The 23,531-nt window shown below is 48.6% G+C and overlaps 2 protein-coding genes across 4 annotated transcripts in view; both read left to right on the top strand.

Annotated features, from left to right (window-relative positions):
- Positions 1–9,889, top strand: part of CEMIP2 (cell migration inducing hyaluronidase 2) — a gene marked incomplete at its 5' end in the record, with an annotated part of 54,936 nt that extends 45,047 nt beyond the window's left edge. The window contains 5 exons of the mRNA XM_068144336.1: positions 2,294–2,507; positions 3,262–3,366; positions 5,538–5,698; positions 6,909–7,018; positions 9,543–9,889. Coding sequence (XP_068000437.1) covers positions 2,294–2,507; positions 3,262–3,366; positions 5,538–5,698; positions 6,909–7,018; positions 9,543–9,763 — 811 coding nt within the window. The remainder of the gene's footprint in view (positions 1–2,293; positions 2,508–3,261; positions 3,367–5,537; positions 5,699–6,908; positions 7,019–9,542) is intronic.
- CEMIP (cell migration inducing hyaluronidase 1) overlaps positions 1–23,531 on the top strand; it is a 122,262-nt gene that overhangs the window by 45,449 nt on the left and 53,282 nt on the right. Inside the window, exons 1-5 of one of the 3 annotated variants that reach the window (XM_068143447.1) lie at positions 12,153–15,105; positions 15,188–17,273; positions 20,802–20,954; positions 21,615–21,753; positions 22,741–22,977. In XM_068143447.1, the coding sequence (XP_067999548.1) occupies positions 17,198–17,273; positions 20,802–20,954; positions 21,615–21,753; positions 22,741–22,977 (605 nt within the window). In that variant the 5' untranslated portion in view covers positions 12,153–15,105; positions 15,188–17,197. Of the gene's footprint in view, positions 1–12,152; positions 17,274–20,801; positions 20,955–21,614; positions 21,754–22,740; positions 22,978–23,531 lie in introns of those variants that run through there. The other 2 variants (XM_068143448.1, XM_068143449.1) reach the window with 2 other exon arrangements.

Consider the following 23,531-nt stretch of genomic DNA (forward strand, 5'->3'; position numbering starts at 1 on the left):
CTCCCAGGCAACCAGCACCAGAATGAGAGGACACAGTCTCAAGCTGCACCAGGGGAAGTTTAGGAAGATGTTCTTCCCAGAAAGAGTTATTGGCCTTTGGAATGTGCTGCCCAGAGAGGTGGTGGAGTCACCATCGCTGGGGATGTTTAGGAAGAGACTGGATGGGGTGCTTGGTGCCATGGTTTAGTTGATTAGATGGTGTTGGGTGATAGGTTGGACTTGATCTCAAAGGTCTCTTCCAACCTGCTCTGCTCTACTCTATTCTGCTCTACTCTGCTCTGCTCTACTCTATTCTGCTCTACTCTGCTCTGCTCTACTCTGCTCTGCTCTACTCTATTCTGCTCTACTCTGCTCTGCTCTACTCTGCTCTGCTCTACTCTATTCTGCTCTGCTCTATTCTACTCTATTCTACTCTACCCTATTCTGCTCTGCTCTGGTCTACTCTATTCTACTCTCCTCTCCTCTGCTCTATTCTAGTCTATTCTAAAATAATCAGATTCTAAAAATTGGCTTTTGTGACAAGAAAGAAAAAAAGGAAAACAAGAAAAAAAGAGGGAGAGCAGCACAGTGCATCTCTCACTCTGAAGGCATGAAGAGAGGCCAAGGATCTTGCACCATCTTTGTAAGACTGGAGGACACCTCTGGTTAAAAAAACATGTTACGAAACCGTCTCTCAGTCAGCTAGAAAAATAGGGAGGAAAGAAGTGCTTTGTGGTTAGCCCATGGGTCTAACCATGGGTCCCATGATGCTTCACCTGACTAAGCAGCTACTTCAGGAACCAATCCACAAATCCACAGACTTGAAAATAAGGTGGGATCTATTTATTCATTCAACCATAACACATGGGCGCTCCGGTCCCAGGGCGCTCACCAGGCCCCTCGCCGATGGCCAGGTCTCTCTCATCACAGCAATTGTGAAATAACCATTTGCTAATTAATCCTATTTTTTAATTATTATTATTTTTTTTGTCCTTAACCAAAACCAAACCCCAGAGTTGCCCCACTTCTGTAAACAGATTGTTTACTACTGACTAGTGGGGAAACTGGTTACATGTGTGGGTCTGTGGGGGAAGAGCCGTTAGCTGCCAGCAGCCATCTGGGCTTGGTACATGCAGCTGGATGGGTCGTCTGAGCTAACAATTAGGCAGCATCAGCCTTTGGCTCCTCTCTCATTCAACCATGACATTTTTAGACCTTTCAGAGCACAGAAGTTACAGGGTTAGCTTGCTTTTTTTTCCCCCTTTTCCTGTTGCTATTTTTCAGCCTTTATTTCATAAGGAGTGGGATGCTTCCCCCTGCTTTTGTTTTTTAACCCCACACGCTGGCTCCAAGCTTATTCTTCCTCCCAGGCAAATAGACACAAATATTTAGTTTTAGAAGAACTAGAATGAAAAATCCTTTTCCAAGGCCCTGTGTCTTTTTGATCTGAAGCTGAACTGAGCTGTTTATGTAATTTGCTCAGCCTGAATTGCAGAATGGACGCGACTGAAAACATGCTTAGAAACAGCTAGGATAAAAATAAAGAGCTCCAAAGGCCAGGAAATCTGGCTGCCTTTGAGCTTCTGTCATGCATGCCTAGGGCTGAGCTCTGCCACGGGCCAAGATCACCCAACTCAGAGAGCTTAACAGCCTGAGCATTGCTGCTGCTCTTCCTCTGCAGGGATGCCACCACGCCTGGGGGCAGCATTGGGAGCTTGGGGGTGTGTGTGTGTGTCTACCCCAAATGACACTTGCCTGGTGAAGGCAGCTGCCTGAGGTGTACCAGCTGCAAGTGCTACAGGTCTCCTTGTGCAGGGTGAGAGGGGAGCTCAACCTGCATCCCTTCAGGACCCGTTTTGCAGTGGGTGTGCTGTGGAGTTGGTTTCTGAGGTAGGGCAATGTGAAGGAGTTAGTGCAATTCACAGTATCACAGTATCACTAAGGTTGGAAGAGACCTCGAGGATCATCGAGTCCAACCTATCACCACAGACCTCATGACTAGACCATGGCACCAAGTGCCACGTCCAATCCCCTCTTGAACACCTCCAGGGATGGTGACTCCACCACTTCCCTGGGCAGCACATTCCAATGACTCGCTCGGTGAAGAACTTTCTCCTCACCTCGAGTCTAAACCTCCCCTGGCACAGCTTGAGACTGCCTGGGAGAAGAGACCAACCCCCTCCCAGCTACAACCACCTTTCAGGTAGTTGTAGAGAGCAATGAGGTCACCCCTGAGCCTCCTCTTCTCCAGGCTACTGAGCTTGTCCTCTAAGCACACAGTGGCTCTGATCCCTCTGTTTGCTCTCATTTGTAGGTACCTATTTGTTCGCCTGCAAGCCCGCGAAGCTCGGAAGGGACACAGCTACTGCTCGCAGCGAGGCTGTGAGCGTGTTAAAATCATGGCACACATGTCCCCAGGGGACCCCTGGAGCTGTGACACAAACCCCTTCCCGGAGAGGCCAGCAGCTGCCCAGCGCCCTGTGTCCCAGCGCCCGTCTGGGCCGTGCAGGGCCTGCGGTGCCCCTCAGGTACTGACCAGCTGAAGCAGCCTCTGAGGCCAGGCTCTCCGCGTGCAGTCGCACAGGTCAGGTCCTTCTCACTGCGTGTAAGGAAAAGCCATAGGGAGTTCTCCCTCCTGAGTCTGCCCAACAGCACATCACCTGTGTGGAGGGGAGGGGCTAGCTCTGAACTTCTGCAGTCTTTTCCACAATGCTTCACAATTAGCCTCAAAGAAATTGCCTGTTTACAAGCAGGTGGATGCACATCCATGGCACCTTCCCTCCCCCCATTTCTTTCTTCTAAACAAGAAAAGCAAAAGATTCTTGAGAAGGGTCAGCTTGGATCAGCTTTGAATTCCAAAGTATGCCATTGCTGCTGCATTTCACACCTAGGGGGGTAACTCTGGCTAGTGGAAATAACTGGACAATCAGAGCAAGGTTCTCTTCTCATTGACTCTAAATTCACCCCCCCCTCCAAGTCCTGCAGAATTGTCTCAGGCTCTTGCAAATCTGCACTTGAGGCTACAGCCAGGCAAAACAGATGAAATTCATATGAAACTTTTAATCTTACTTAGTGTCAACATGACCATCAGAGGTCTCCTCCAACCAGCACTGCCACAATTCTTTGGTGAATGGTGGTCTGGTAATGAGCACTCACTTGTGAACCAGGGGTCACAGTCTGACAGATGCAATTCTTAACCTGGGCATTGGTGCCTGCTGTCATTTTGCTGATAAGGGCCAGGTAGCAGGCCAGCTTTTCAGTCTCTCTCTGGTGTCATTGCAGCTTGCCATCACTAGCACACCCTCAGTCCAGTACATCAGGGTCCAGATCCAGTCTCTCGGCAGTGCAGACATCCAAAACCACACCTTGGCATCTGCATTCATTAAGGTATGTTGTGTTTTGCTGCTTCTGAACTGTGAATTGAGCAGGGAAAACTTCATCTCCAAGGTAAGTTACTGCAAAGTCTTGCTGAGCCCTTGCAGAAGAGGACTTTCCTCTGCAAGAGGCAAGTGCACTGTTCTGCCTTACAATTAACTCTGCTCAAGACCCTGGGAGCTTGCATTCTATGCAAATGAGGATTCAAGCTCTTGGGGAGAAGAAAGCCTTTTGTCACCTCAGAAGAAGAATTTTAACACCACCACTCTAATGTAGAGGAAGTGGGGGAAAAGCATGCCAGAAGTCATTGTTCACAAAGGATGTGGGAGAAAAAACAAGTTTGTATTGCTGATTTTTCTCTTCTGGCATTGCCCTGAGAGATAAAAATAGCAACATTTCACTACTGAAGGGGTTTGGAGCTGTCAAGGTGTTCCTGTCTGTGCCTTGTATGTCTGTCCAGGTGATGAAGGGTGACAGCAGTCATGCTTGCAAGGATGCTGTCCAGGCTTTCCTGCTGGTGTGCTACTGAATTATGATTAATGCTAGCAAATGCCAAGCAAAGCTTGTACAGCATCCCTAAGGAGTCTAAGCAGCCCAGATTTCCTGCCACATGGACTGGCTGCATCATCCAAAAATTGATTCAAACCCATTAGCAAGCAGGTGTTACTGGAGGCAGCATCCTCACCTGTGGAGAAGTGTAGAGACTTCTGTGTGCAGCACAGGAGCAGTATCCTCAAAGCTCCTTCGCCCTCTCTCCAGCTCTAATGCAATGCATCACTTTCCAGAGCAGGTGTTGTTTCCAAGATGCATGCTCCTAGCTGAAGCAGAGGTGAGGATTGTTGCCCTAAATCTTGAAAGGTGCAGGAAGTTTGGAAGTGAAGAAGTGAAGCAGAGGAACCCTACTACCAAAGCACCTTTTGTCCTTCTTTTGCTGAAAGAAATGCAAAAAGTCAGAAATGTTTTGGATTTCTGATCCCCAAGGAGTGAGTGAGGGAGGCAGGTGCGGCAGTGCCTTGCTCCAGCTCCTGTGGGGAGTTGGGAACTCTGGTGCTGGCTCCTCAGCAGGTCTGCAGCGTGTGGGCAAGGGCAAGACATACCACCGGGCTGCCCCATTTGCCAGCAGCTCCCTGCAGACCAGCTAGCAGCAGCGGTTGCTCTCTGCTCTGTGTGCAGCCAGACTTCAACACACTCCCCAGACTTAGAAGTATGAGACAGCCAGGACTGGGTCATTTAATCTGTCTTTGCTCCTCATTGTTCCCCTCTGGCAACCATGGCCCAGATATCACTTTACCCTTGACCCCCTGTTGCATACAGCATCCTCTGACATCTTGCAGAAGCCACTTTCTAACCATGGGCTCCCTCATTCGCTCTGGTCCTGTATTCCCTGGAGGCATCCACACATCTCGACTGATGGGATGTATCTTGGTGCCCGTGGGCTTTGGAGAGCTTGTGTGGATTGCAGTGCTGTTTGTATCCTGAGCTCAGCTTTCTGTCAGACTGACCTTGATGTGCTGCTGCTCTGCTTGGTGGAGGTGGTGTCCTTGCAGACTGGGCTGCCCTCTGGGATGCTGGGGAGATGCACCAGTGCCAGACACCTCAGGGTGCAAACATCGTGGCACGTACTAAGAGGTGTAACCTAGGGAAGGAGCCTTTGCTGTAGGAAAGGAGGAGAATAGGAGTCACTTGTGCTATAACCTCTTTGAGGAACTAGGGTAGCCCTACCAAGAAGGAATTCTGGAGGTTTGATGTTTACATTTACAGGAAAACACAAAAAAGGCCACGTGGTGCCTCTGCTCCCCAGTGTGCTGTCTCAGCACCTCTCCCTTGCTCTGTGGTCAAATCCTCTTTGCCAAGTGACAGACATTTCCCTCACATGGAAAGAAACTGTATTAAGAGTGAACAAGGCATTTTACTGCCAGGATTCTCGGCTTCCCCTATAGATCATCCTAAGATGAGCTCATTTCCCAGGTTGTGTATGCCACTGAGAACTAAGGGGCTTGCTTCCTCCTGCCACCAAGCATCTCTGAGTGCTGTCGCTCCCCCTGTGCCAATCACATGTGTATAATTACAGGGTGTACACCCCTGACGTTGTCCTTGCTTGTCACTGCTTTCTGGGGAGGCAGGGTGAGAGTCTGCAGCTCCCCAAGCCTGCTCCTTGAGCCTTGCTGTGCTCTCTGTTGCAGATCAATGACACCCTCCTCCCGTTCAGCCGCCGTGGCATATTCTTTGTGGTGCTGGATGCCTGTTCAGGAGCAGTCGTGAGTAGGCAGCACTTTGACACAGTTACTGCTGAAAATGCTACCAGGGCAGTGACTAATTATGTTCAAACAGCTATAAAAGACAGGTAAGCCAACTGCTGAGTTCATGTAGCCACCCATGGCTGATTGGAAAGCCACCTAACTTCCATAACCATCCTGTGCTCTGGAGAAATCTGGCACGGATTAAATCGTTAGAAATCCCAAATATCACCCAGGTAGCAAGAGGTGCAGCACCTTTCTTCCAGGATTGCAGAGATCAGAGCAGAGGAAAAACAGGTTTTCTGGAAAGCTGGCAACTCCTCCTAAACCAGCTGTGCATTTTCCAGCATGGAGTAGATAAGGTCCTCGCAGTGACATTTGCAATCCTGTGCACCTCTCCCTGTGCCCAGCAGTTTCCTGGCAGCCCATGATTCAGTTTTCCATTTCTGAAGCGAGTTGTTTTCTGTTTACTCTTACTGATTGGCTTTGCCTCTGGTGTCAAATGAAAATCACAGGTGTGCCAGATTTTCCAGTGACCAGATCTGCCTGCCTGTGGGCTCTCTCACCTTGCATGTGTCCTGGCAATGGTCTAGATCATCTCCGTTTGTGTCTGTCCCACATTCCTTGTGGTTTTATGTGTCGCCACACAAACATGGAAAAACAGAGATTTGAAGATAAATTCTTGGCTGCTGGCAGAGGCAGGTCAAATAGCCAGAAAACAGTCTTCCAGGCCAGGGCTTTTCTGAGCAGTCTGTGACCAAAGGTTTGAGCACTCCTGAGTGACTCCATCTGCAGTTGTGCACATGAGCATGGACAGGTATCCAACCTGCATGCAGTGGCCCAGAGCCATGGGACACACCTGCGTTTGGGCTGATTTTCCAGTGGTTTTGCCCTGTGGTTTGCAATTCTAGACATTCAGCTAAATGCTAAATTCCAGTTGTGCCTGGAATTCATGGCAGGTGAAATTCACTGGGGGCTGAAAGCACATCTGTGAGGACCAAAAAAAACAGGCTGAGGCTTGACTGAAAATCACCCCCAGGATCTCAATGGCTCAGAGCCTCAGGACTGCACAGCAGCTGAAGGGCTATGTACCCATAAGGGATGCCCTCCCCAGCAGCCATTTGTGCTGTGTTGGCTTCCATGTGAAGCACAGGATTAATCTGGGAACTTTAAAAAGAGGCTTAAACTTCAGGAAGCTTGCATGTGCTTGAAGGAAAGGGGTTTTAAGCACCTTCTCAAGCAAGTTCTTTGGTTCTGAATTGGAACTTACAGGCCTTGCAGATCCAGTCATCCAGCAATTACTGTCCTTCTTTTCAGGTCACTTGTTCTGGTGTGCTCTAGAGGTGCTGCAGCCATGGTGGGGAGCTCTGAAATGTCTGTCTTTACCAGGTTAGGTTCAGCAAAGCCTGTTGCATTCCACAAGGAAGGTAAATGGATTTATTCTACCATGTTTCTTTTGCTTGAGGATTACTGCTGTGTTTCCCTACCAAATAGTGGGCACATACTTGTATAATGCTTACCGATAGATTTCCTCCCACAATACTCCAGTGTCACCTAATCAAAAATCTCTTGGCTTAGGCATGGTGGGAAGCAGGAGAGTTTATTTTGGGGATTTGACTCCATCTCACCAGTGAGAAGCCATGTGCTGCAATTTTTTTCATCTGAAAGGAGACGATTTTTCTAAACCCCCAAAACATGAGAGAGAAAGAAAGAAAAAGAGAGAAAGAGAGGAAGAAAGAGAGGAAGAAAGGAAGGAAAGAAAGGAAGGAAGGAAAGGAAGGAAAGAAAGAAAGGAAGGAAAGAAGAAAGAAAGGAAGGAAAGAAAGAAAGGAAGGAAAGGAAGGAAAGAAAGGAAGGAAGGAAAGAAAGAAAGGAAGGAAAGAAAGGAAGGAAGGAAAGAAAGGAAGGAAAGAAAGAAAGGAAGGAAAGAAAGAAAGAAAGGAAAGAAAGAAAGAAAGGAAGGAAAGAAAGAAAGGAAGGAAAGAAAGAAAGGAAGGAAAGAAAGGAAGGAAAGAAAGAAAGGAAGGAAAGAAAGGAAGGAAAGAAAGAAAGGAAGGAAAGGAAAGAAAGGAAGGAAAGGAAGAAAGGAAGGAAAGGAAAGAAAGGAAGGAAAGGAAAGAAAGGAAAGAGAAGGAAAGGAAGAAAGAAAACAATTTGGTAAAGATTCCATCTCTAAAATTCAACTTCTTTGCAAGGAGTAAAATAAATAAGTTAATAAACTGAAAGGTTGGTGAAAAAGAAATAGCCAGAAGTGAAATAGGAGCTATTTGTTTTTTCAGATGGCAGGGAGGTGAAATCACTGGTTTTGGAAAGTTGTTACTACAGTTTTACCTTGGACTGTTGCAAGAGGTCCATTGGTATCACTGGTCCAGGAAATCCATGCTGGGTTTCCTACTGGAAAGCTGAGTCCAGGTTTGGATGAATAGTTTGGGTGATAAGGAAACTGGGGAGACAGGCAGCTGGCTTGCTGCAGATTTCATCTGCAATCTCACACGCAGAGAGCAGATGGCTGTATTTCCAGCTTTTCTTCCTTGGGGGTTTGGGGACTTGTTTTGTCCCTAATGCTTTACTGAAATCTCTATCAGTTCCTGGTTCAAGTTTCAAAGTTCATTGCTGTGACCACTGCAGGGAAGGGCAGTGGAATTGTCGCAGCAGAGACAGCGACTCCGCCTCAGTGCTGCATTCCCAAGAAGCTGTTGTTTCTTCCATCTTCTTTTAAAAATAAGAACTGGAGGGTTTCTTTTTGTTGTTGTTGTTTTTACCCTGGAACTTCATTGTTTCATTACTGCATCAAAGCCCTGACTACTTTTGAAAGGAATTTTTTTATTAAAGCCATCCTTTCTGTTTGTTTTGTCAAACTTTGCTCCCTGAACCACCTGTGATGCTCACATGTGTGCGGCACTTCCAGGTTGTTGGGGGAGCTCAGTTCAGCCTCCAGCATCAGCTGCTCCTGAGGCACAAAAAGCAGCAAACAGGGCCACCACCGTCCTAGGGACATGCTGGTTGAGGCTATCTCCTTGAGCTGCCACCTTGGTGGGGTGCTGGCGTGTGGCAGGGGGCCTGATCGTGTGCTGCTCCTGTCTTGCTGTCGCTAAGGGCAGGGGTGTTCACCCCCACGTCTGCCCTGGTTTCCAGTCTGGGTAGTTATGTCCTGCTTCATCAGCTTCCTCCTGTTGGTTCAGGTATGTTCATTATTTCACTTCACAGCTCCAAAAGTGATCACACAGAGGGCTGGTCTGTGCTGGGGGCAGGGGCAGGCTGCAGCTTTTCTCCCAAGGGCATGTTCCCTCCGCCAGGGGTAATGCACAAGAAACCTGATCCTTTTGACCCCAGTGGGATGGGGATTTAGGGTCTTGCTGCCTGGCTTTGTAAAACCTTATTTAAATTAGAAGTGTTTACAGGAATAGTCTCCATCCACCCAGCTGCAAATAGCCTTGGGAGTCTTTGCAATGAAAAGCAGAATATAAACAGGAGAGATGATTATTAAAATGGGAGAGCACACAATGCCTTTGTACTCTGTGACAGCAGAGACCAGAGCAGAGTCAACATGGGGGACAGTTTAGGCATAACAGGAAGAATCTGCTGTAAACTAATAAAAGAAGGATTCAAAGTGCCTAACCATTTTCATGCAGTCAAATAGGAACAAGAACCAATCTTATTGAAAACTAAGGAGCAAAACAATATTCCTGCTAACTGGCATCTGGGAACCTGTCTCAGCTTATTGAAATACCTGCAGGTCTGTGATGCAGTGAGGTTACAGCTTCAGCAAGGTTCATTCCCACTTTCATCACCCCTGTTTTTTTTTCCTCTCTCCTAAATGTTCTGTTCTTTTAATCCAAGTTAAAAAGGAAGGGCTGAGAGGTTTCCGTGATGTGTGGAGGGAGTCCGTGCTGTGCTGCTGACCAGTGAACTGACCCAGCCGGGGTCACTCTCTTTCTGTCTGTTTTTCAGGGAGTTTTGCCATGCTTGGCTATAAAGGACAAGCCAAGCCCTCCTGGATTAAAGTCCTTAATCATGCTGCTTATCAGGAAGCTGCTTCTCTACAGCATTACGTTCCCTTGAAGCTGGAGGAATATCAGTGTCCAGCTAATGCTGACGAGCCGCTGCAATTGGCTTTGTCTCAGAGCCGCTCAGAGCAGAGCTCTGCAGAGGCTGTGGCACCCCAGGGTTAGCGGTGCTGTGGCAACACCAGCCAGGCAGAGCCTGGTCCCCAGAAGCTGCTCCTGTGTGTGCAAGACTGTACCAAACTGATGTGTTCCCATGTGTATCTTCCAACTAATAAATATGCTCTCGTCTTACCCACGCTGGCACAGCTTTATTTCTCAAACTGCCTGGCAGGGCAGGAGAGGCAAAGCCTTTGGGCTGCCCTTCCCAAGAAGTGCTTCAGCATGTCAAGCAGTTGATAGCAAAAGGTAAGTTTTAAAGGCAAGACCCTGCCCTGGTATCACAGGGACTGGAAATGGAATTTGGCGTGGAAAATTCAGCAACATCTAGGGAAAGAGATGAACTTCAGCAGAGGTAGGGAATGCTGCCTTCAGTCCTGCTTTCCCTCCACTTTGCTTTGTAAAACCTGAAGGGTCCATCTGCCCTGGCATCCCAGGTGAACTCAGCTGCATGGTAAGCGTGCAGTAATGTCACAACAGTACCTTCTGGTGGAGCTGAGTAGATGGTGGGCCATGTGGAGCCAGACTGGTAGCTGATGACTGGTGAAATGATGTGTGGCCAGCTCATGTGAACATGAAGACCTGCAGGAGTAAACCCAAGGATGGTTTGTGCTGCAGAGGTTGAAGTCTGGCGTTCCTTTCAGGTAGTGCTCACACTGCTCCCACTGAAGACCTACTGCAGTGCTGGTGGGGAAATCTCTGGTTCTTTTGTTTGTGCTGCTGCTCTTTGAAGCAAAGACAACAGCTCAGAAACAAGTGGTGTCCTCACTGTAAGTACCAAGATGCCCTGAAATGCTGACAGGCTTGCTTTGGTTTGAACACGCTGTCCCTTGGTGGCAGCAGTGACAGGCCATGCGATTTCAGCCTATCCACACCTGTGTCACACAGGTTACTTCAACAGGTAGGTGAAGCCTTTGTTGCTAATGTCCTGTTGCTTCTTTGGAGCTCTCAGGAATAGCCAAACAAGTTGCTGCAGAGAAAGGTTTGTGCTGTGTTGCCAGACTTTTGCTCCCTGCTGAGTTAGTCACTATGGCATCTGCATGCTGGCCAGCTGATGCTGTGCCCCTGAGTGGGCACTGAGCTCAGCCAGGATGCTTGCCTCCATCAGACACAAACTACCTGGAGGTCCTTGGATGGGAGGGATGAGAGGATACCTGGAGTATGTACAGGTGAAGGAGACTGTGGCTCCATCCACACCAGGTAGGAGGGATGCAAGCTGGCTTTGGCCAAAGAAGAGGGCCTGGCTTGCTGGAAGGTGTGAAGAAATCACTGCTGTCACTCAGCAAAGGTAAGATAAAGCTTGATGCCCACAGGGCATCCTGGCCCTGTGTTGGTTTAGCCTCTGTGGAGAGTGATGGAGGCTAATGGCCGCAGTGGAGATGAGAAGTAGTACAACAGCCTGAGAGGCTGGAACAGGACCATCCAAGAAGCTCCCTGAAGCCCTTTTGAACTCCTGTTAGTGCCTAATTGTTATGATTTCTGAGGCCACGCAGGGGAAGGGAAGCGAGATGTTCTTGGCTTGCGAGCAGAACCCATCAGTGGAACGAGGGCTTGCAGAGCAAGCTTTTAGCTTCTTGGAGATTTATTTGATAATCTGTGACAGGTCCAGACCCTGGATCCCAGTAAAACTGTGCAGAGCTCTAACCCCAGGCTGAGACTAAACAATTGGCAAAGGAAGAGCCTGGTGAAGGAAGGAGAGGAATGTGCCTAAACCTCTGAAAAATCTCTCTTCCTCCTCCCGCCCTAGAAGGAGAGCAAATGAGGAAGGCTTGGAGCCGTGGCGAGCCAGATGCAAACAGTAAAGTACCACAAAAGCAAAAAGAAAAATATTTACATCCTGATGCAGTTATTTGGGTAGTTAAAAGCAGCAGTTTGAAGAGGATTCAGGATGCTGTGATCCTCTTCAGCCACTGCACACGCTTTCCTTACCTGGGGAGAGAAAAAAGGCTGCAAACCCAAGGACTCTCCAGAGGGTACCGTTCCTCCACGGCCCCTTGAGACACTCAGGATGATGTTTTCAAAGGCTACCATTAACCTGGCAAGCACCAGAAGGCTGGCTGTGTGAAGCTGCAGGGGTAAGTGTTGCATGTGTGTGGTGTTTGTGGGGAGCTGCTGTGTTCCTCCTGGGGTTTTCCTGAGCGGGAGGATCTCCACTTGAACGCTGGAGTCCACACGGGCTGTGCATGTCCACGTGGACCCTGTGGCTAATCCAATCATGTTCAGCACACCTACTGCAGTCAGGACATGCAGGCATCCTTGTCACCCCCCCAGAGCATTTCTGCACTGGGAGCACAGCAGCTGTGGTGCTCCCCAAAAAGCACTGTCAGCAGGCACAGAAAAGTCAGCGCACCCTGAACCTCCCCAAACGGGGTTCAGCTTCCCACTGCTCCATGCTTTGAAAACTTCCTGCAGTGGCTGAGGGTTTAGTGCAGCGAAGTGCTGAGCACTTGGAAAGCGTGTGAAACTGGGAGCCAGTCAGCTTCGGATGGGTGGAGTGATGGGAATTGCAAATGACTTTGTTTCAGCTGAGCCAAAAATGGCTTCCTTTCCTTTTCAAGGTCTGCAAACCTCTGCAAAAAAAAAACCACCAAACCCACCCCAAAACCTAACAAAAACCCCAAAAAAAGCAAAAAAAAAAAAGCAAAGCAACAAATAAACCTCACCAAAACCCTAAACTTAAAACCAAACCAAAACCCAAACAAATTAATGCTGGGAAAAACAACCAACCAACCAACAAACCCCAAAAGCAAAACCCGTGGCTTCAAAAGAACTCTCTTTGCCCTTTCGTGTCTGTCTCAAAATACCTTGCCAATATTGCAACCAAATCTGCACACACTTTAGTTTCCTTTAATTTATTCATTGTTAACATTTCCTCTTGACTCCTGCTCCCTGTTCAGAATCTGGGTTTTTCAAACAGCAGGAATCAAGGACCGTGCAGTGATGTTTATATGTGGAATATGTCAGCAGAACCTTCTTCCTTGTAGGGAAAGATATTAAGCTACACTTACAAGAAACCAGGGTTTCTTGGGAAAAGAGTCAGAGTGCTGCTTTGGACTCCAAGTGTGGGTCTCACCAAGGAGTAAAATCTGTTCCTGAGTTTAATCCTCTTCTGCTTGCAGCAGAAAAGAGCAGCTAATGGCTGGGTGGCAAGCACAAGGGCAAGATGAAGAGCAGAGGCAGCTACCCTGCTTCATGAGCTGGGACTGGGAAAGCATTTTCATTAGTGATCCCTAGAAGTAATTTGTTTATTTGTAAAGCTTTAGCTGTGCCTTTGGCTCAGTGTGCAGAGGCTCCCCCTGCACAGGAATGTCACTGTAGCAAGAGCTGGCGTGTCCTCAGGTCAGAAAGGCAAATATGCTTCTCAAATTCATCTTCCCAGCTGGGGCTAGAATGCAGAATTCCCTGAGCGGGGTGAGAGGACAGTCACTGCCGTGCCGTGTCAGTAACGAGGTGGCAGAGGTGCTAATTAAACAGCTCCTCCCTCTCTCAGAGATCAGCTTCCAAACCCTTGATGGTTTGGGGTTGGGTTTTGGGTTTTTTTTTGCATAGGAATTAGGAAACATGCAGCAAGGCTTCAGAGACAGCCACCAAACCACACAAACCTCAGCATCAGCTGTGGCAGGGAGAGAGCTCAGATTTGGCCACCTGGAGCCTGAGGGGTGCACCACAGCCCTGGCATTGACCCCGTGGGGGCTCCTGGAGCACCTCACCTTGCAGAGGTGATCCCTGGGGAGCACAGATTTTACTCTTAGGTGATCTCAAATTCCTGTACAAATCAGTGTCTGCCAAGAATCCGCTTCCCACTAGGCTGAAAGGTGCCTTTTCCATGGGAGCTTTTCTTGTTCTCTGGGGATAGGTCTGGATCCCTGCTTTGCCCCCTCACAGACCTCTTGTCTCTCTTGCTGGGCAGCAGCAGCAGGAGGAGCTGTCAGGTTTCTTGTTCCTGTTTGATGTCTTGAAGTCCAAGCAGCTGCTGCTTTTCTCCTGTCCTTTCCCTTTTTGCAATGGATGGTTAATGCTCCCATTACACCCTGCTTGGCTTAACAGAGAGGAACCTTATCTTCAACAGATGTTGAAGGTGCATCCTCCAAAGGGTCCTGAGCCAGTCTTAAACAGCACTTTCAAATACCCAGTACTGGGAGCTGCCTTTTTAATGTGGTGGTGCCAGGCTGGGTGGTTGGCACAGAGTCATGCAAGGTGGCAAGGTGAGGTTGGAGCCTTGTGTGTGTTTCTGAATGGCTGGATTTGCTGCTCTGGAGAGCTCTGCTCTGCTGCAGGGGTTTGGGGTGTCACCACGATGCCTGTGACAATGCAGGTTCATCATAGCATCTCTTTGCCATGCTGCTCTCAGCACTGCCTGCATTAAGGCCACGGGCAGGGTGGTGCACTGGGATTCCTGCCTGTGCAGCACACTTTCTAGTACAGCATCAGGGCTGACACCCACGGTAGCACCCAGCTGAGGAGTCATGGTTTCCCGTGCCTACTTTTAGCATTGTCTGCTGCTGTTGTTCACTTTTGGAATGCTCCAGCAGCTGGGAATCGTTTCAGGAAGCCTGCCTTGCCAGATCCAGCGATGCAAGTCCCACTTGTCATTGGCAAGCAGCTTTTAATGGCCAGATGAAAAAGATTTTCTCACCCAAGAGAGGAGTCTCAGATGGTATTTCAGAACTGCTGGAGGTGATTGACTTAGGACACTTGTATGGCTCTGTGCTCTCAGAGTGCCTGAATCTGCAGGGAGGTTTATTGGGTCGCTGGTTACATCAGGGCTGGAGTCAGCCACGTGGCACCCGTTCAAGAGAGCTGTCGTCTGCGCTGTGTCCCCGCAGGGCTCTGAGCTAACAGCAGGGCTGCCAGGGGATGCCTGCTCCTTAGGGAGAAGTATCACTGCTCTTACATTTAACAGTAAAAACTGAAATGCCACTATTTGTGAATAATCTTTGGGAATGATGCTTAACTGAGAGCCTTTGAAGGAAAGTTCCTGAGCTTCTCCTCGGAGCAGCACGTTAGTCAGAGCTGAATCAGAGCACTCAGAACCTCTTGGCCCTCTGGGCTCTGCCTTTCCAACCCCAGTGCCAGTTAACACTGCAGTGAACTCAGGCTTGCTGAGTGCCCAGTCAGACACCCCAGCTCTGCCACAAAACAAGCAGGATATTCTCTGGACTGCGGCAGATCAGACAGGACAAAAACATTGGAGCCTGGCACGCAGCCGAGGCCTCCAGAAGCGGTGTGGCTCTGCAGTGTCTGATGCCTTGTTTGGATCTCTGCTGATGAAGATGGATGTGGGCAGGGAAGCAGCCCCTAGTCAGCAATGGGGATTTAGAAAACCAGAAGCTGTTTTGCACAGCCTGATGGTAAGTACTGTGCAGCTCTTGGTTCTAAAGAAAGCAAAGGCTGTGCTATTTCTTTGACTAATTTCTTACCCTTTTGCTACAGGTTACTGACAGAAAGAAGATCATGAGCTAGACGAGCAGATGCTCCTCTGAGCTTTTCATGGGCCAGGACATGCTACCTACAAAGCAACAGGAGAGCAACTGCATGCCATTGCTGTCAAAAAAAGCAATCCCTTCTTTTTTGTTCCTGTGAACTCTTCTATCCTCTGAGTGTGTTTTGTGACCACCAGCTTAGCAGCTGGAATCTGGCTTTCTGCAGCACTAGCACACAGCTGTGCCCACGCTGGAAGAAGCATTGCTCATCTGCAAGCACCATCCTGTGGCATTACCACTGGTTAATGTTTCCTCTCTTATTACAGCAGAATCTAGAGACTGGGCTTGCAGGTTAGGCTGTGTAACAGCCACTAATAAATCCTGACACTGTAACGGTGACTGCTGTGCTTTGGGTGCACCTCTAATAATGTTCCTGGCTTAAACCCTGGCTTACCAAAGGGTGATGGTGAATGTTGATAAAATGACAGACACCTGCAGCCTGGTTGTGGCACAAATTCCATGGTGCCAGTGTTGCTCTCTGATGATGTGTGCCGTTCAAAGTTACAGCCTTACTAAGTGCATTCCTCTTCTCTGCTGTTCTGGAACAGCATTTCAGCACCTGATGGACTGTATCAAGCCCTGAGCCTATGCTGTTTCAGAGCTCGTGGCTGTCAAATACCCTACACCAAAGCAAGCAAACACTTTCCTGCTGGAGTATTTCCTGACAAATCTATTCCAATGCTGCTTTCAATACACTCCTTGAAGGAGATGTGGTTTGAACACATCATTGTACTTGGAGCTCTATCACTTTATGAGAAGCACAGACGTGTTCTGCATATCTACACAGTAAAATCTGCTCCAGACTGAATGCTGGCTTCTCATGTGACTTTTCCTTGTGTGTCTTTGTTTGCTTTCCATTAACAAGGGTTAGAAAGATAAAGTGGGTTTGCCATAAAGAAATGGGACACCCACCCTGGAGCTTTCTTCACTCTCTGTTTTTGCGCCTGGCTGAGCTGTTGCGCTGCGTGCGGTTGTCCCCTGCCCTCGTGGGGAGGTGACATGACAGCTACCAAGAGATTCCACCAGTAGTCCTCAGGTGCTGGCTTACATGATCAAACCTAATGGCTCCAAGGCCTAGCAGGGGATTGTCAGCAGTGCCTCATGAATACAGAGTGGGTGTCCTTGCCTCGGCGTCAGTACCTGTGTCAATAACTTGTCGCGAGCAGGGGGCACAGCTGCAGAATCGATCGCTGGTGGCTGGGCAGGATCACACCAGTGCTGACTTTGACTTTCAGGATGTTGCCTGTTTGTTGTTTTTTTTTTTTTGCTGGGGAATGGCTACTGAAAAAAAAAAAAAGAAACCAGTAGACAGACTGGTTTCAAAAGCAGGTGTTGGTTTTGCAAGAACATTCTAGGCTGGTGCAGTAACTGAACCATCTTGGGTCTGAAACCTCCGAAACTGCGCAGTTCAGATTTGGAGTGCAGCTTCTCTGGAGCTGTACAGACCAGCATTGCCAGGAAGCTGTGGGCAGTGTGGGGGGACAGAGCTGCCAGTGGAAGGTTACTTTGTGAAATGTTGTCACTCTGCAGACACCTTCTCTGTCGTGTTTCATTACTTTTTTGCACGTGTGGATATGCAGCCCTGCGAGCGGTGATGCTGGATGTGTTTATGCTGCGTTCCTAAGGCGCTTTTTGTTACATCTGGTGGTTGCTTTCTGAGCATCTATTTGAATTCCCAAGTGGCTTTGTCCTAAACCTAACAAAGGGTGAAGAGCTGGCAGTGGTTTCTTGCTCTGCTCAGCCTGTGAAGGTGTTCTCAGCCACAGAGCTGACTGAGAGGGGAAGTGCTCTGTCAGAAGTCTGAGCATCACTTTTTTTTTCCTGCAGTGAATGGTTTCTACATGAGCTGAAAGGGGGAAAAAGAAAAGAAAAGGGGAAAAACAAAGCAAAAAAAGGAGTGACATTTGCTTGATGTTCTTTCTTCACAGGAAACCATCCAGAGAATTAAAACTCCTGAAGAATGGCTCTGCCTACCTCCAAGTATCTGGCTGGAAATGTCATTTTTCTTCTGCTTGTAATCTCTTCTGTCAGCACAGGTAGGTTTTCCTGCTGTGGGGGAAAAATGCCTGGCTTGTCCCACTGTTTGTACACAAAGGCATTACTGGGTTAGATTGAGCAGCTTTTCACTCCTCTTCATATAGGAAGAGTCAAAGATAGAGTGAGAAATTCAGGAGAGAAGCAGTTCTCTGATGTGCCAAAGTCTGGAATTTCTGAGCAGGTGCAAGCACCCTCAGGAATCCCTCAGACTCTGCCATGCATTCTTAGGGCAAACCCACAGCCAGTGAACTGCCACAAAGAACCAACAAAGGCAACCTCAGCACCTGAGAGCTGTGGGTGTGGGAGGTGAAGTCAAGCATTTTGCTGTGTTGCCCAGATGTGGATAGCCAAAAAGCTTTGGAGTGGGACATGCCTGCCCTTTGGGGTTTGTCTCTTCCAAGCAGCCCTTTTCCCAAGCAGCTAGGGAGTGGGGAAAAGGGAGTCTGGCCATACACATTCTAAACCCAGCTAATTTAGGGCTTGTGTTTGTTTCAAGCCAAGAGACCATATGTCTTACCCCACACACTGCAGTTGTGTGAAGCAACCGTTGGTTGCCATGCTCAGTCCCTTTTTGGTGAAGAAGTAAAACATTCAGTGAATTCCTTGTGCTGGGTACAAGTTGCATTCTTATTTAAAAGATGACAATGAGAGTAACAATCCAAGCTGACAAAGGAGCCTGGCAGAAGATGCTCAGCCCTCTGGTGCCAGATGCAGTTGATGTGCATGGCTCCTGCTCTCTGGTACAGAGCAGTTAATGAGACTGGGAATTGGGGTCCTTTGTTCTAGATTGTGCTGGCTTTGGCTGGTTGGCATCCCAAATACCAGAATGCATTCCTCCTGATTTCCCCTTAGGCTTCACTCTCTCCCTCTCTGTTTCTAAGCAATGAATTTGAGGGGCACAAGTCATCTTTTGAGACTGCAGGAAGCTCCTCTGGGCACTAACATAGCAAAGTGGATGGAAAAATGAGCAAGCTTCTATACTGGCCACTTAATTTAGCTGATAAAATGAAACCTCTGCATTTGAATTGATTCTTTTGATTTTATTAAGCTCCTTAATAGGAGCAAATTGTTCTGTTATCCTTGCTCCACTGGAAAGAACAGCTCATTTTTAGCAGTGTGTTGTCAGTGTGTCTATTGGAACATCTCCTTACAATGCAAATCCCATCTCCTGCCTTGAAAGAGTTACTGTTTTGCAACTCCTAGCAATGCTGTCTGTCTTCTGGTAGGAACCCAGGAGCTCCTTGTTCTCCTCAATTACTGTAAACCAGATGAAGTGCCTCTGGCATTACTGCCACGCTTCCAGTGGCACAGGTGGTACCAAACCCAGGTCCTGGGTGTTTATCAGTGTCTCAGTTGCTCTGAGGTGGATTATTACCCCCTCTCATTTGATCACTTCATGGATATGGAAAAGGTTTACAGAGAGCCACTGCATGTGTTGCCCATATGCAATGCCCCTTGCTTACCTTGGATGGCTGGTATTGAATGGGCCTCTGGAGACATTAAGGCCCTGCCCAGTCCAGTTCTATTGTTCTTAAGACACGAAGCTGGTAGAGGAATCTGAGAGAAAACTGCATGCAGATGGAAAGATTTTGTTTCTGCTGTTGTGGAATTACAGATGTCCCTCAAGTTTCACAGTGCCAGCACACAACAGCTTGCTGCTCTCAACTGCACCACCACTGGGATGTGGCTCCTTGCATGGATTCCCACCATTGTCCTTTCCACTGACTGTGTGCACTAGTAGTTGTGGGGCAAAATCACAGAATCATAGAATCAGCAAGGTTGGAAAAGACCTCAAAGATCATCAAGTCCAACCTGTCACTCAAGACCTCATGAGTTCTAAAGCATGGCACCAAGTGCCACATCCAATCCCCTCTTGAACATCTCTAGGGATGATGACTCCACCACCTCCCTGGGCAGCACATTCCAATGGCTAACAACTCTCTCTGGGAAGAACTTTCTCCTCACCTCCAGCCTAAACCTCCCCTGGTGCAGCTTGAGACTGTGTCCTCTTGTTCTGGTGCTGGTTGCCTGGGAGAAGAGACCAACCCCCACCTGGCTACAACCTCCCTTCAGTAGAGAGCAATAAGGTCTCCCCTGAGCCTCCTCTTCTCCAGGCTAAGCAACCCCAGCTCCCTCAGCCTCTCCCCGTAGGGCTTGTGCTCGAGGCCTCTCCCCAGCCTGGTTGCCCTTCTCTGGACACAGTCTCAGTGTCCTTAAATTGAGGGGCCCAGAGCTGGACACAGGACTCAAGGTGTAGCCTAGCCAGTGCTGAGGCCAGGGGCACAATGACTTCCCTGCTCCTGCTGGCCACACTATTCCTGATGCAGGCCAGGATGCCATTGCCCTTCTTGGCCACCTGGGCACACTGCTGGCTCATGTTCAGCCAGCTGTCAATCAGTACCCCCAGTTGCCTTTCTGTTTGGCTGCTCTCCTTTCCTGTACTACGTGCCAGAGACAGCCATGCTGAAGTCAAGGTGTTTAGCCCATGTCCTATTATCCTTGATTTGTGGATCCTGTAGTTTTCCTGTGGTGGTTTTGTTTTAATGGATACAAACTAGACACCTGGTGAAAACTCCCAACCCATTCTGATGGCAAAGGGCTCATTGTCCCAACTTCCACTGACCTCAGCTTCCTAGGATTAGAAAGGTTTCTACTCTCAGAAAATATGCATCACACATGGGGTTCTCTTACTCACAGCTCTGCTGATTAGAGCAAGATGTGAGGCTCCCATATCGAAGGAGATTCCATCAGGGAAATATTTTATCTGAAGTAAATACTTACAGCATGAGACTCTTGGATCTGGCATGAGAGCCCTTTAGGCTGCCATGGCATGGCAGTCAGTAATTAAATCTGTGTGTGAAACCTGGGGATGTGTGAACCCAAAGGGAATGAATCCTTCTTGTTTTGGCCTGGAAATCTCAGGAACCCCGAGTCTCTCTCTCTCTCTTGTGATATTCCTGTGCTCTCCCTGTTACTGAGTGGACTGGGAATTCCTTGCTGCTTGCTGTTTTCATGGTTGGTTGAGGCCTCTCACTTTCCATCTCCAGTGAAAACGCAGCATGCACACATGGCTTTACAGCAGGCAAAGCTTTTCACTCCTCCTCAGTATTTGGGAGTCATTTCTAAAGGTAGCAGCTGTTTGATCCTTTCATCACCGCCTTCCCTGGGCTGTGCAAGGCTTTGTGTGGATGGTAGGAAGGAAGCTGGATGTCCCTGCAGGAAGGGCTTGGTCACAGCCTCTTCTTGGTAGTTTTCTGCCCTCTGCATCCCTCGCAAGGCTTCCTTTGCATCGAGCACTGGGTTTTTCCATGCTGCCTCCAGAAAACAGAACCCCACACAGCTCAAACTCTTGTTTGTTTTCTTTTGGTCATGACCCACATGTACCCTGCTGCTTGGAGATCTTGCTGTGTTCCAGGAAGTCAGCAAAGGGGAGTGCTGAGAACGATACTGTAAAGATGCCCAGATATGGAGCTTTTTGTTTTGCACCAAATAAGCACTGATTGTCTTCACTCTCCATCTCTACCCAGCAGAAGCAGCACTTGCATGTCCTGACAAGGATCCTGAGTTAGAAGACTGGAACCCAGGTCACAATGAAGAAAACCACGTTGAAATTCGTAATGGCAGGAAGCTCCTGCTGTCTTCTTCTGCGACTGTCCACTCTATCCACATCACTGATGGAGGTAAAACGTGCTGGTGGCAAGGCTGGGTGAAGTGTCCTTTCCACTGGGGCTGTTTAAATCTTTTCATCTCGTGCTGGGAGAGCTTCCTGCTTCTTGCTGAGAGCTACTGGACTTTAATCAGTAAAACTACAGCTTTAATCCAGTACAAGCGTGGGTGGGAGCTGAGATGCTATCAGTACCTCAGCTGTTAGAATCAAACTATTTGGTGTGCCTTCTGGAGAATTCACAAAAGCAGCTCAGTGTGCTGCTTCTGTGATGTGCTTCAAAAGCATTTCTTTACAGAGTCATTGTCCTGATAACATTCTGCTGCAGATGTTGTGTTCTCAGGGTCTCAGGACAGGCCAGATGCATACGTGCCTCTGTCCCCAAGGACAGAGTCATGGTGCTGCTGGTGGCTGCTAGCATGAATAGCTTTTATTCATCTTACCTCTGAGTTTCTGTCTCGGTTTGGAATGAATTCTCTTCCACACAAACCTTAATCACATTCTTCAAGAACTGGGCTGAATAAGACACACAATGCCTTTAGGACTTGTACTGAGCTGCCTTGGGGTGAGCGGGCAGGGCTTTTCAAATACTGAGATGAGAGCTCAGCACAATGGCAGCACACCCCCTGATGAGCTGCTGTGTGTCAAAGCAAATGTCACAACCCTTCCTGCCTAGGCAAACTGGTCCTGAAGGATGCTGTGCAGCCCCTCGTTCTGCGCACCAGGCACATCCTCATCGAGGACGGCGGAGAGCTGCACATCGGCAGCGAGACCTGCCCCTACCGAGGCCACGTGGCTATCATCCTCTACGGGAGGTACATCTGCATGATGGAAGACTGTCTCACAACTGCTCAGGATCCCTCTTCCACAACAGGGAACCAAAATGCTCCTTCCAGTTAGATTTTTCTCAGATGCAGTTGTCAGCAGTACTCGGTGCAAAGTTCAGTGGCTTTGGAAACAATTCAAAATGGCCTGCAGGAAAAACGATGCAGTTTTCAGGATCTGGTTTTCAGATCCTCCTGGGAGATGAATACTGGGTTGCTTGAGCATGCACCTTGCCACCATTCAGGCTGATTTTCCACAGCAGGCTTAAAATCTGAGGAATTCTATCCTGAAAATTCTACTACCTAAACAGCACTTCTTTCTGCCTGAGAGTGGTGAGCCAAGGGACAATACGTTTATGTCTTGCAGGCTGCTACAGAACCTCTCAGAATTTCAAGGGTGCAGAACCTCTCAGAATTTCAAGGGTGCCAAAGTGATATTTAACAACCACTAGACCTCCTGGCTAGGGTCCTGACTTACTCTAGAACTCAAAACCACAAAGGTGCCATTCAGCCTTGGCTTCTTGCCTCCTCTGCTGATGATAATGAGTAGACCACAGCTGATCTGTGTTCAGTTGCTGCTGGTCCTCAGCAGCTATTTTAAGATCATCTCTTTTCTGCACAATGAGGGCAGCTGCTGGTTCTTAAGTTAGTTGAAAGAAGAGCATTGAAAATCATAGAATCACAGAATTATCTGGGTTGGAAGGGACCTCAAGGATCATCGAGGTCCAACCCTCCCCTGCCATGGGCAGGGATGCTTTTCACTAGATCAGATTGCCCAGACCCACATCCTGCCTGGCCTTAACTACCACCTCCCTGGGCAACCCAGTCCAATGCCTCATCACCCATATGGTGAAGAAATTCTTCCTAACATCTAATCATGGCACTTGTCTCCTTGGACCATAGCAGAACAAGGAGAGAGGCTCCTTGAGTGCCAGATGCAAATCCTAAACTGGTTCCTTTCCTCCCTCCCTGCTGCAGAGCGGATGACGGCATCCAGCCCAATCCCTACTTTGGGCAGAAGTATCTGGGAGTAAGTAAGGGTGGCACCCTTGAGATCCATGGAAAGAAAAAGCTGTCCTGGACCTTCTTAAACAAGACTCTTCATCCTGGTGGCATGGAAGAAGGTGGATATTACTTTGAAAGGAGCTGGGGCCATCGAGGTGTCATCGTCCATGTGATTGACCCAAAGACAGGGGCCGTGGTCCATTCTGATCGGTGAGTGACTGCAGCAGGCTGGATGTGAGCATCTTTGGGAACAGGCTGGGGACAGCAGCTGGGCAAGCTCAGAAACATATTTTTGCATCCTCTTCAAATGCACAGTTCTTTCTAGATCACCAAAGAATGAGTGTGCTGTCAGCTGGAGTTTAACCAGTCTGGCTTGACAGATACACACACACCCCCTCCCCCTGATACACCCTGCTAGAGAAGTGCTTTTCATAGTTTCATAGTTTCATTCAGGGTTGGAAGGGACCACAAGGATCATCTAGTTCCAACCCCCCTGCCATGGGCAGGGACACCCCACACTAGATCAGGCTGGACAGAGCCTCATCCAGCCTGCTCTTAAACACCCCCAGGGACGGGGCCTCGACCACCTCCCTGGACAACCCATTCCAGGGTTTCACCACTCTCATGGGGAAGAACCTCCTCCTCACATCCAGCCTGAATCTCCCCACCTCCAGCTTCATTCCATTCCCCCTAGTCCTATCACTACCTGAGATCCTGAAAAGTCCTTCCCCAGCCTTCCTGTAGGCCCCCTTCAGATACTGGAA

The sequence above is a fragment of the Melanerpes formicivorus genome, unplaced genomic scaffold (genome assembly GCF_026170545.1).
Source record: "Melanerpes formicivorus ecotype bairdi unplaced genomic scaffold, bMelFor1.0.p_v2 SCAF_10, whole genome shotgun sequence".
Lineage (NCBI taxonomy): Eukaryota > Metazoa > Chordata > Aves > Piciformes > Picidae > Melanerpes > Melanerpes formicivorus.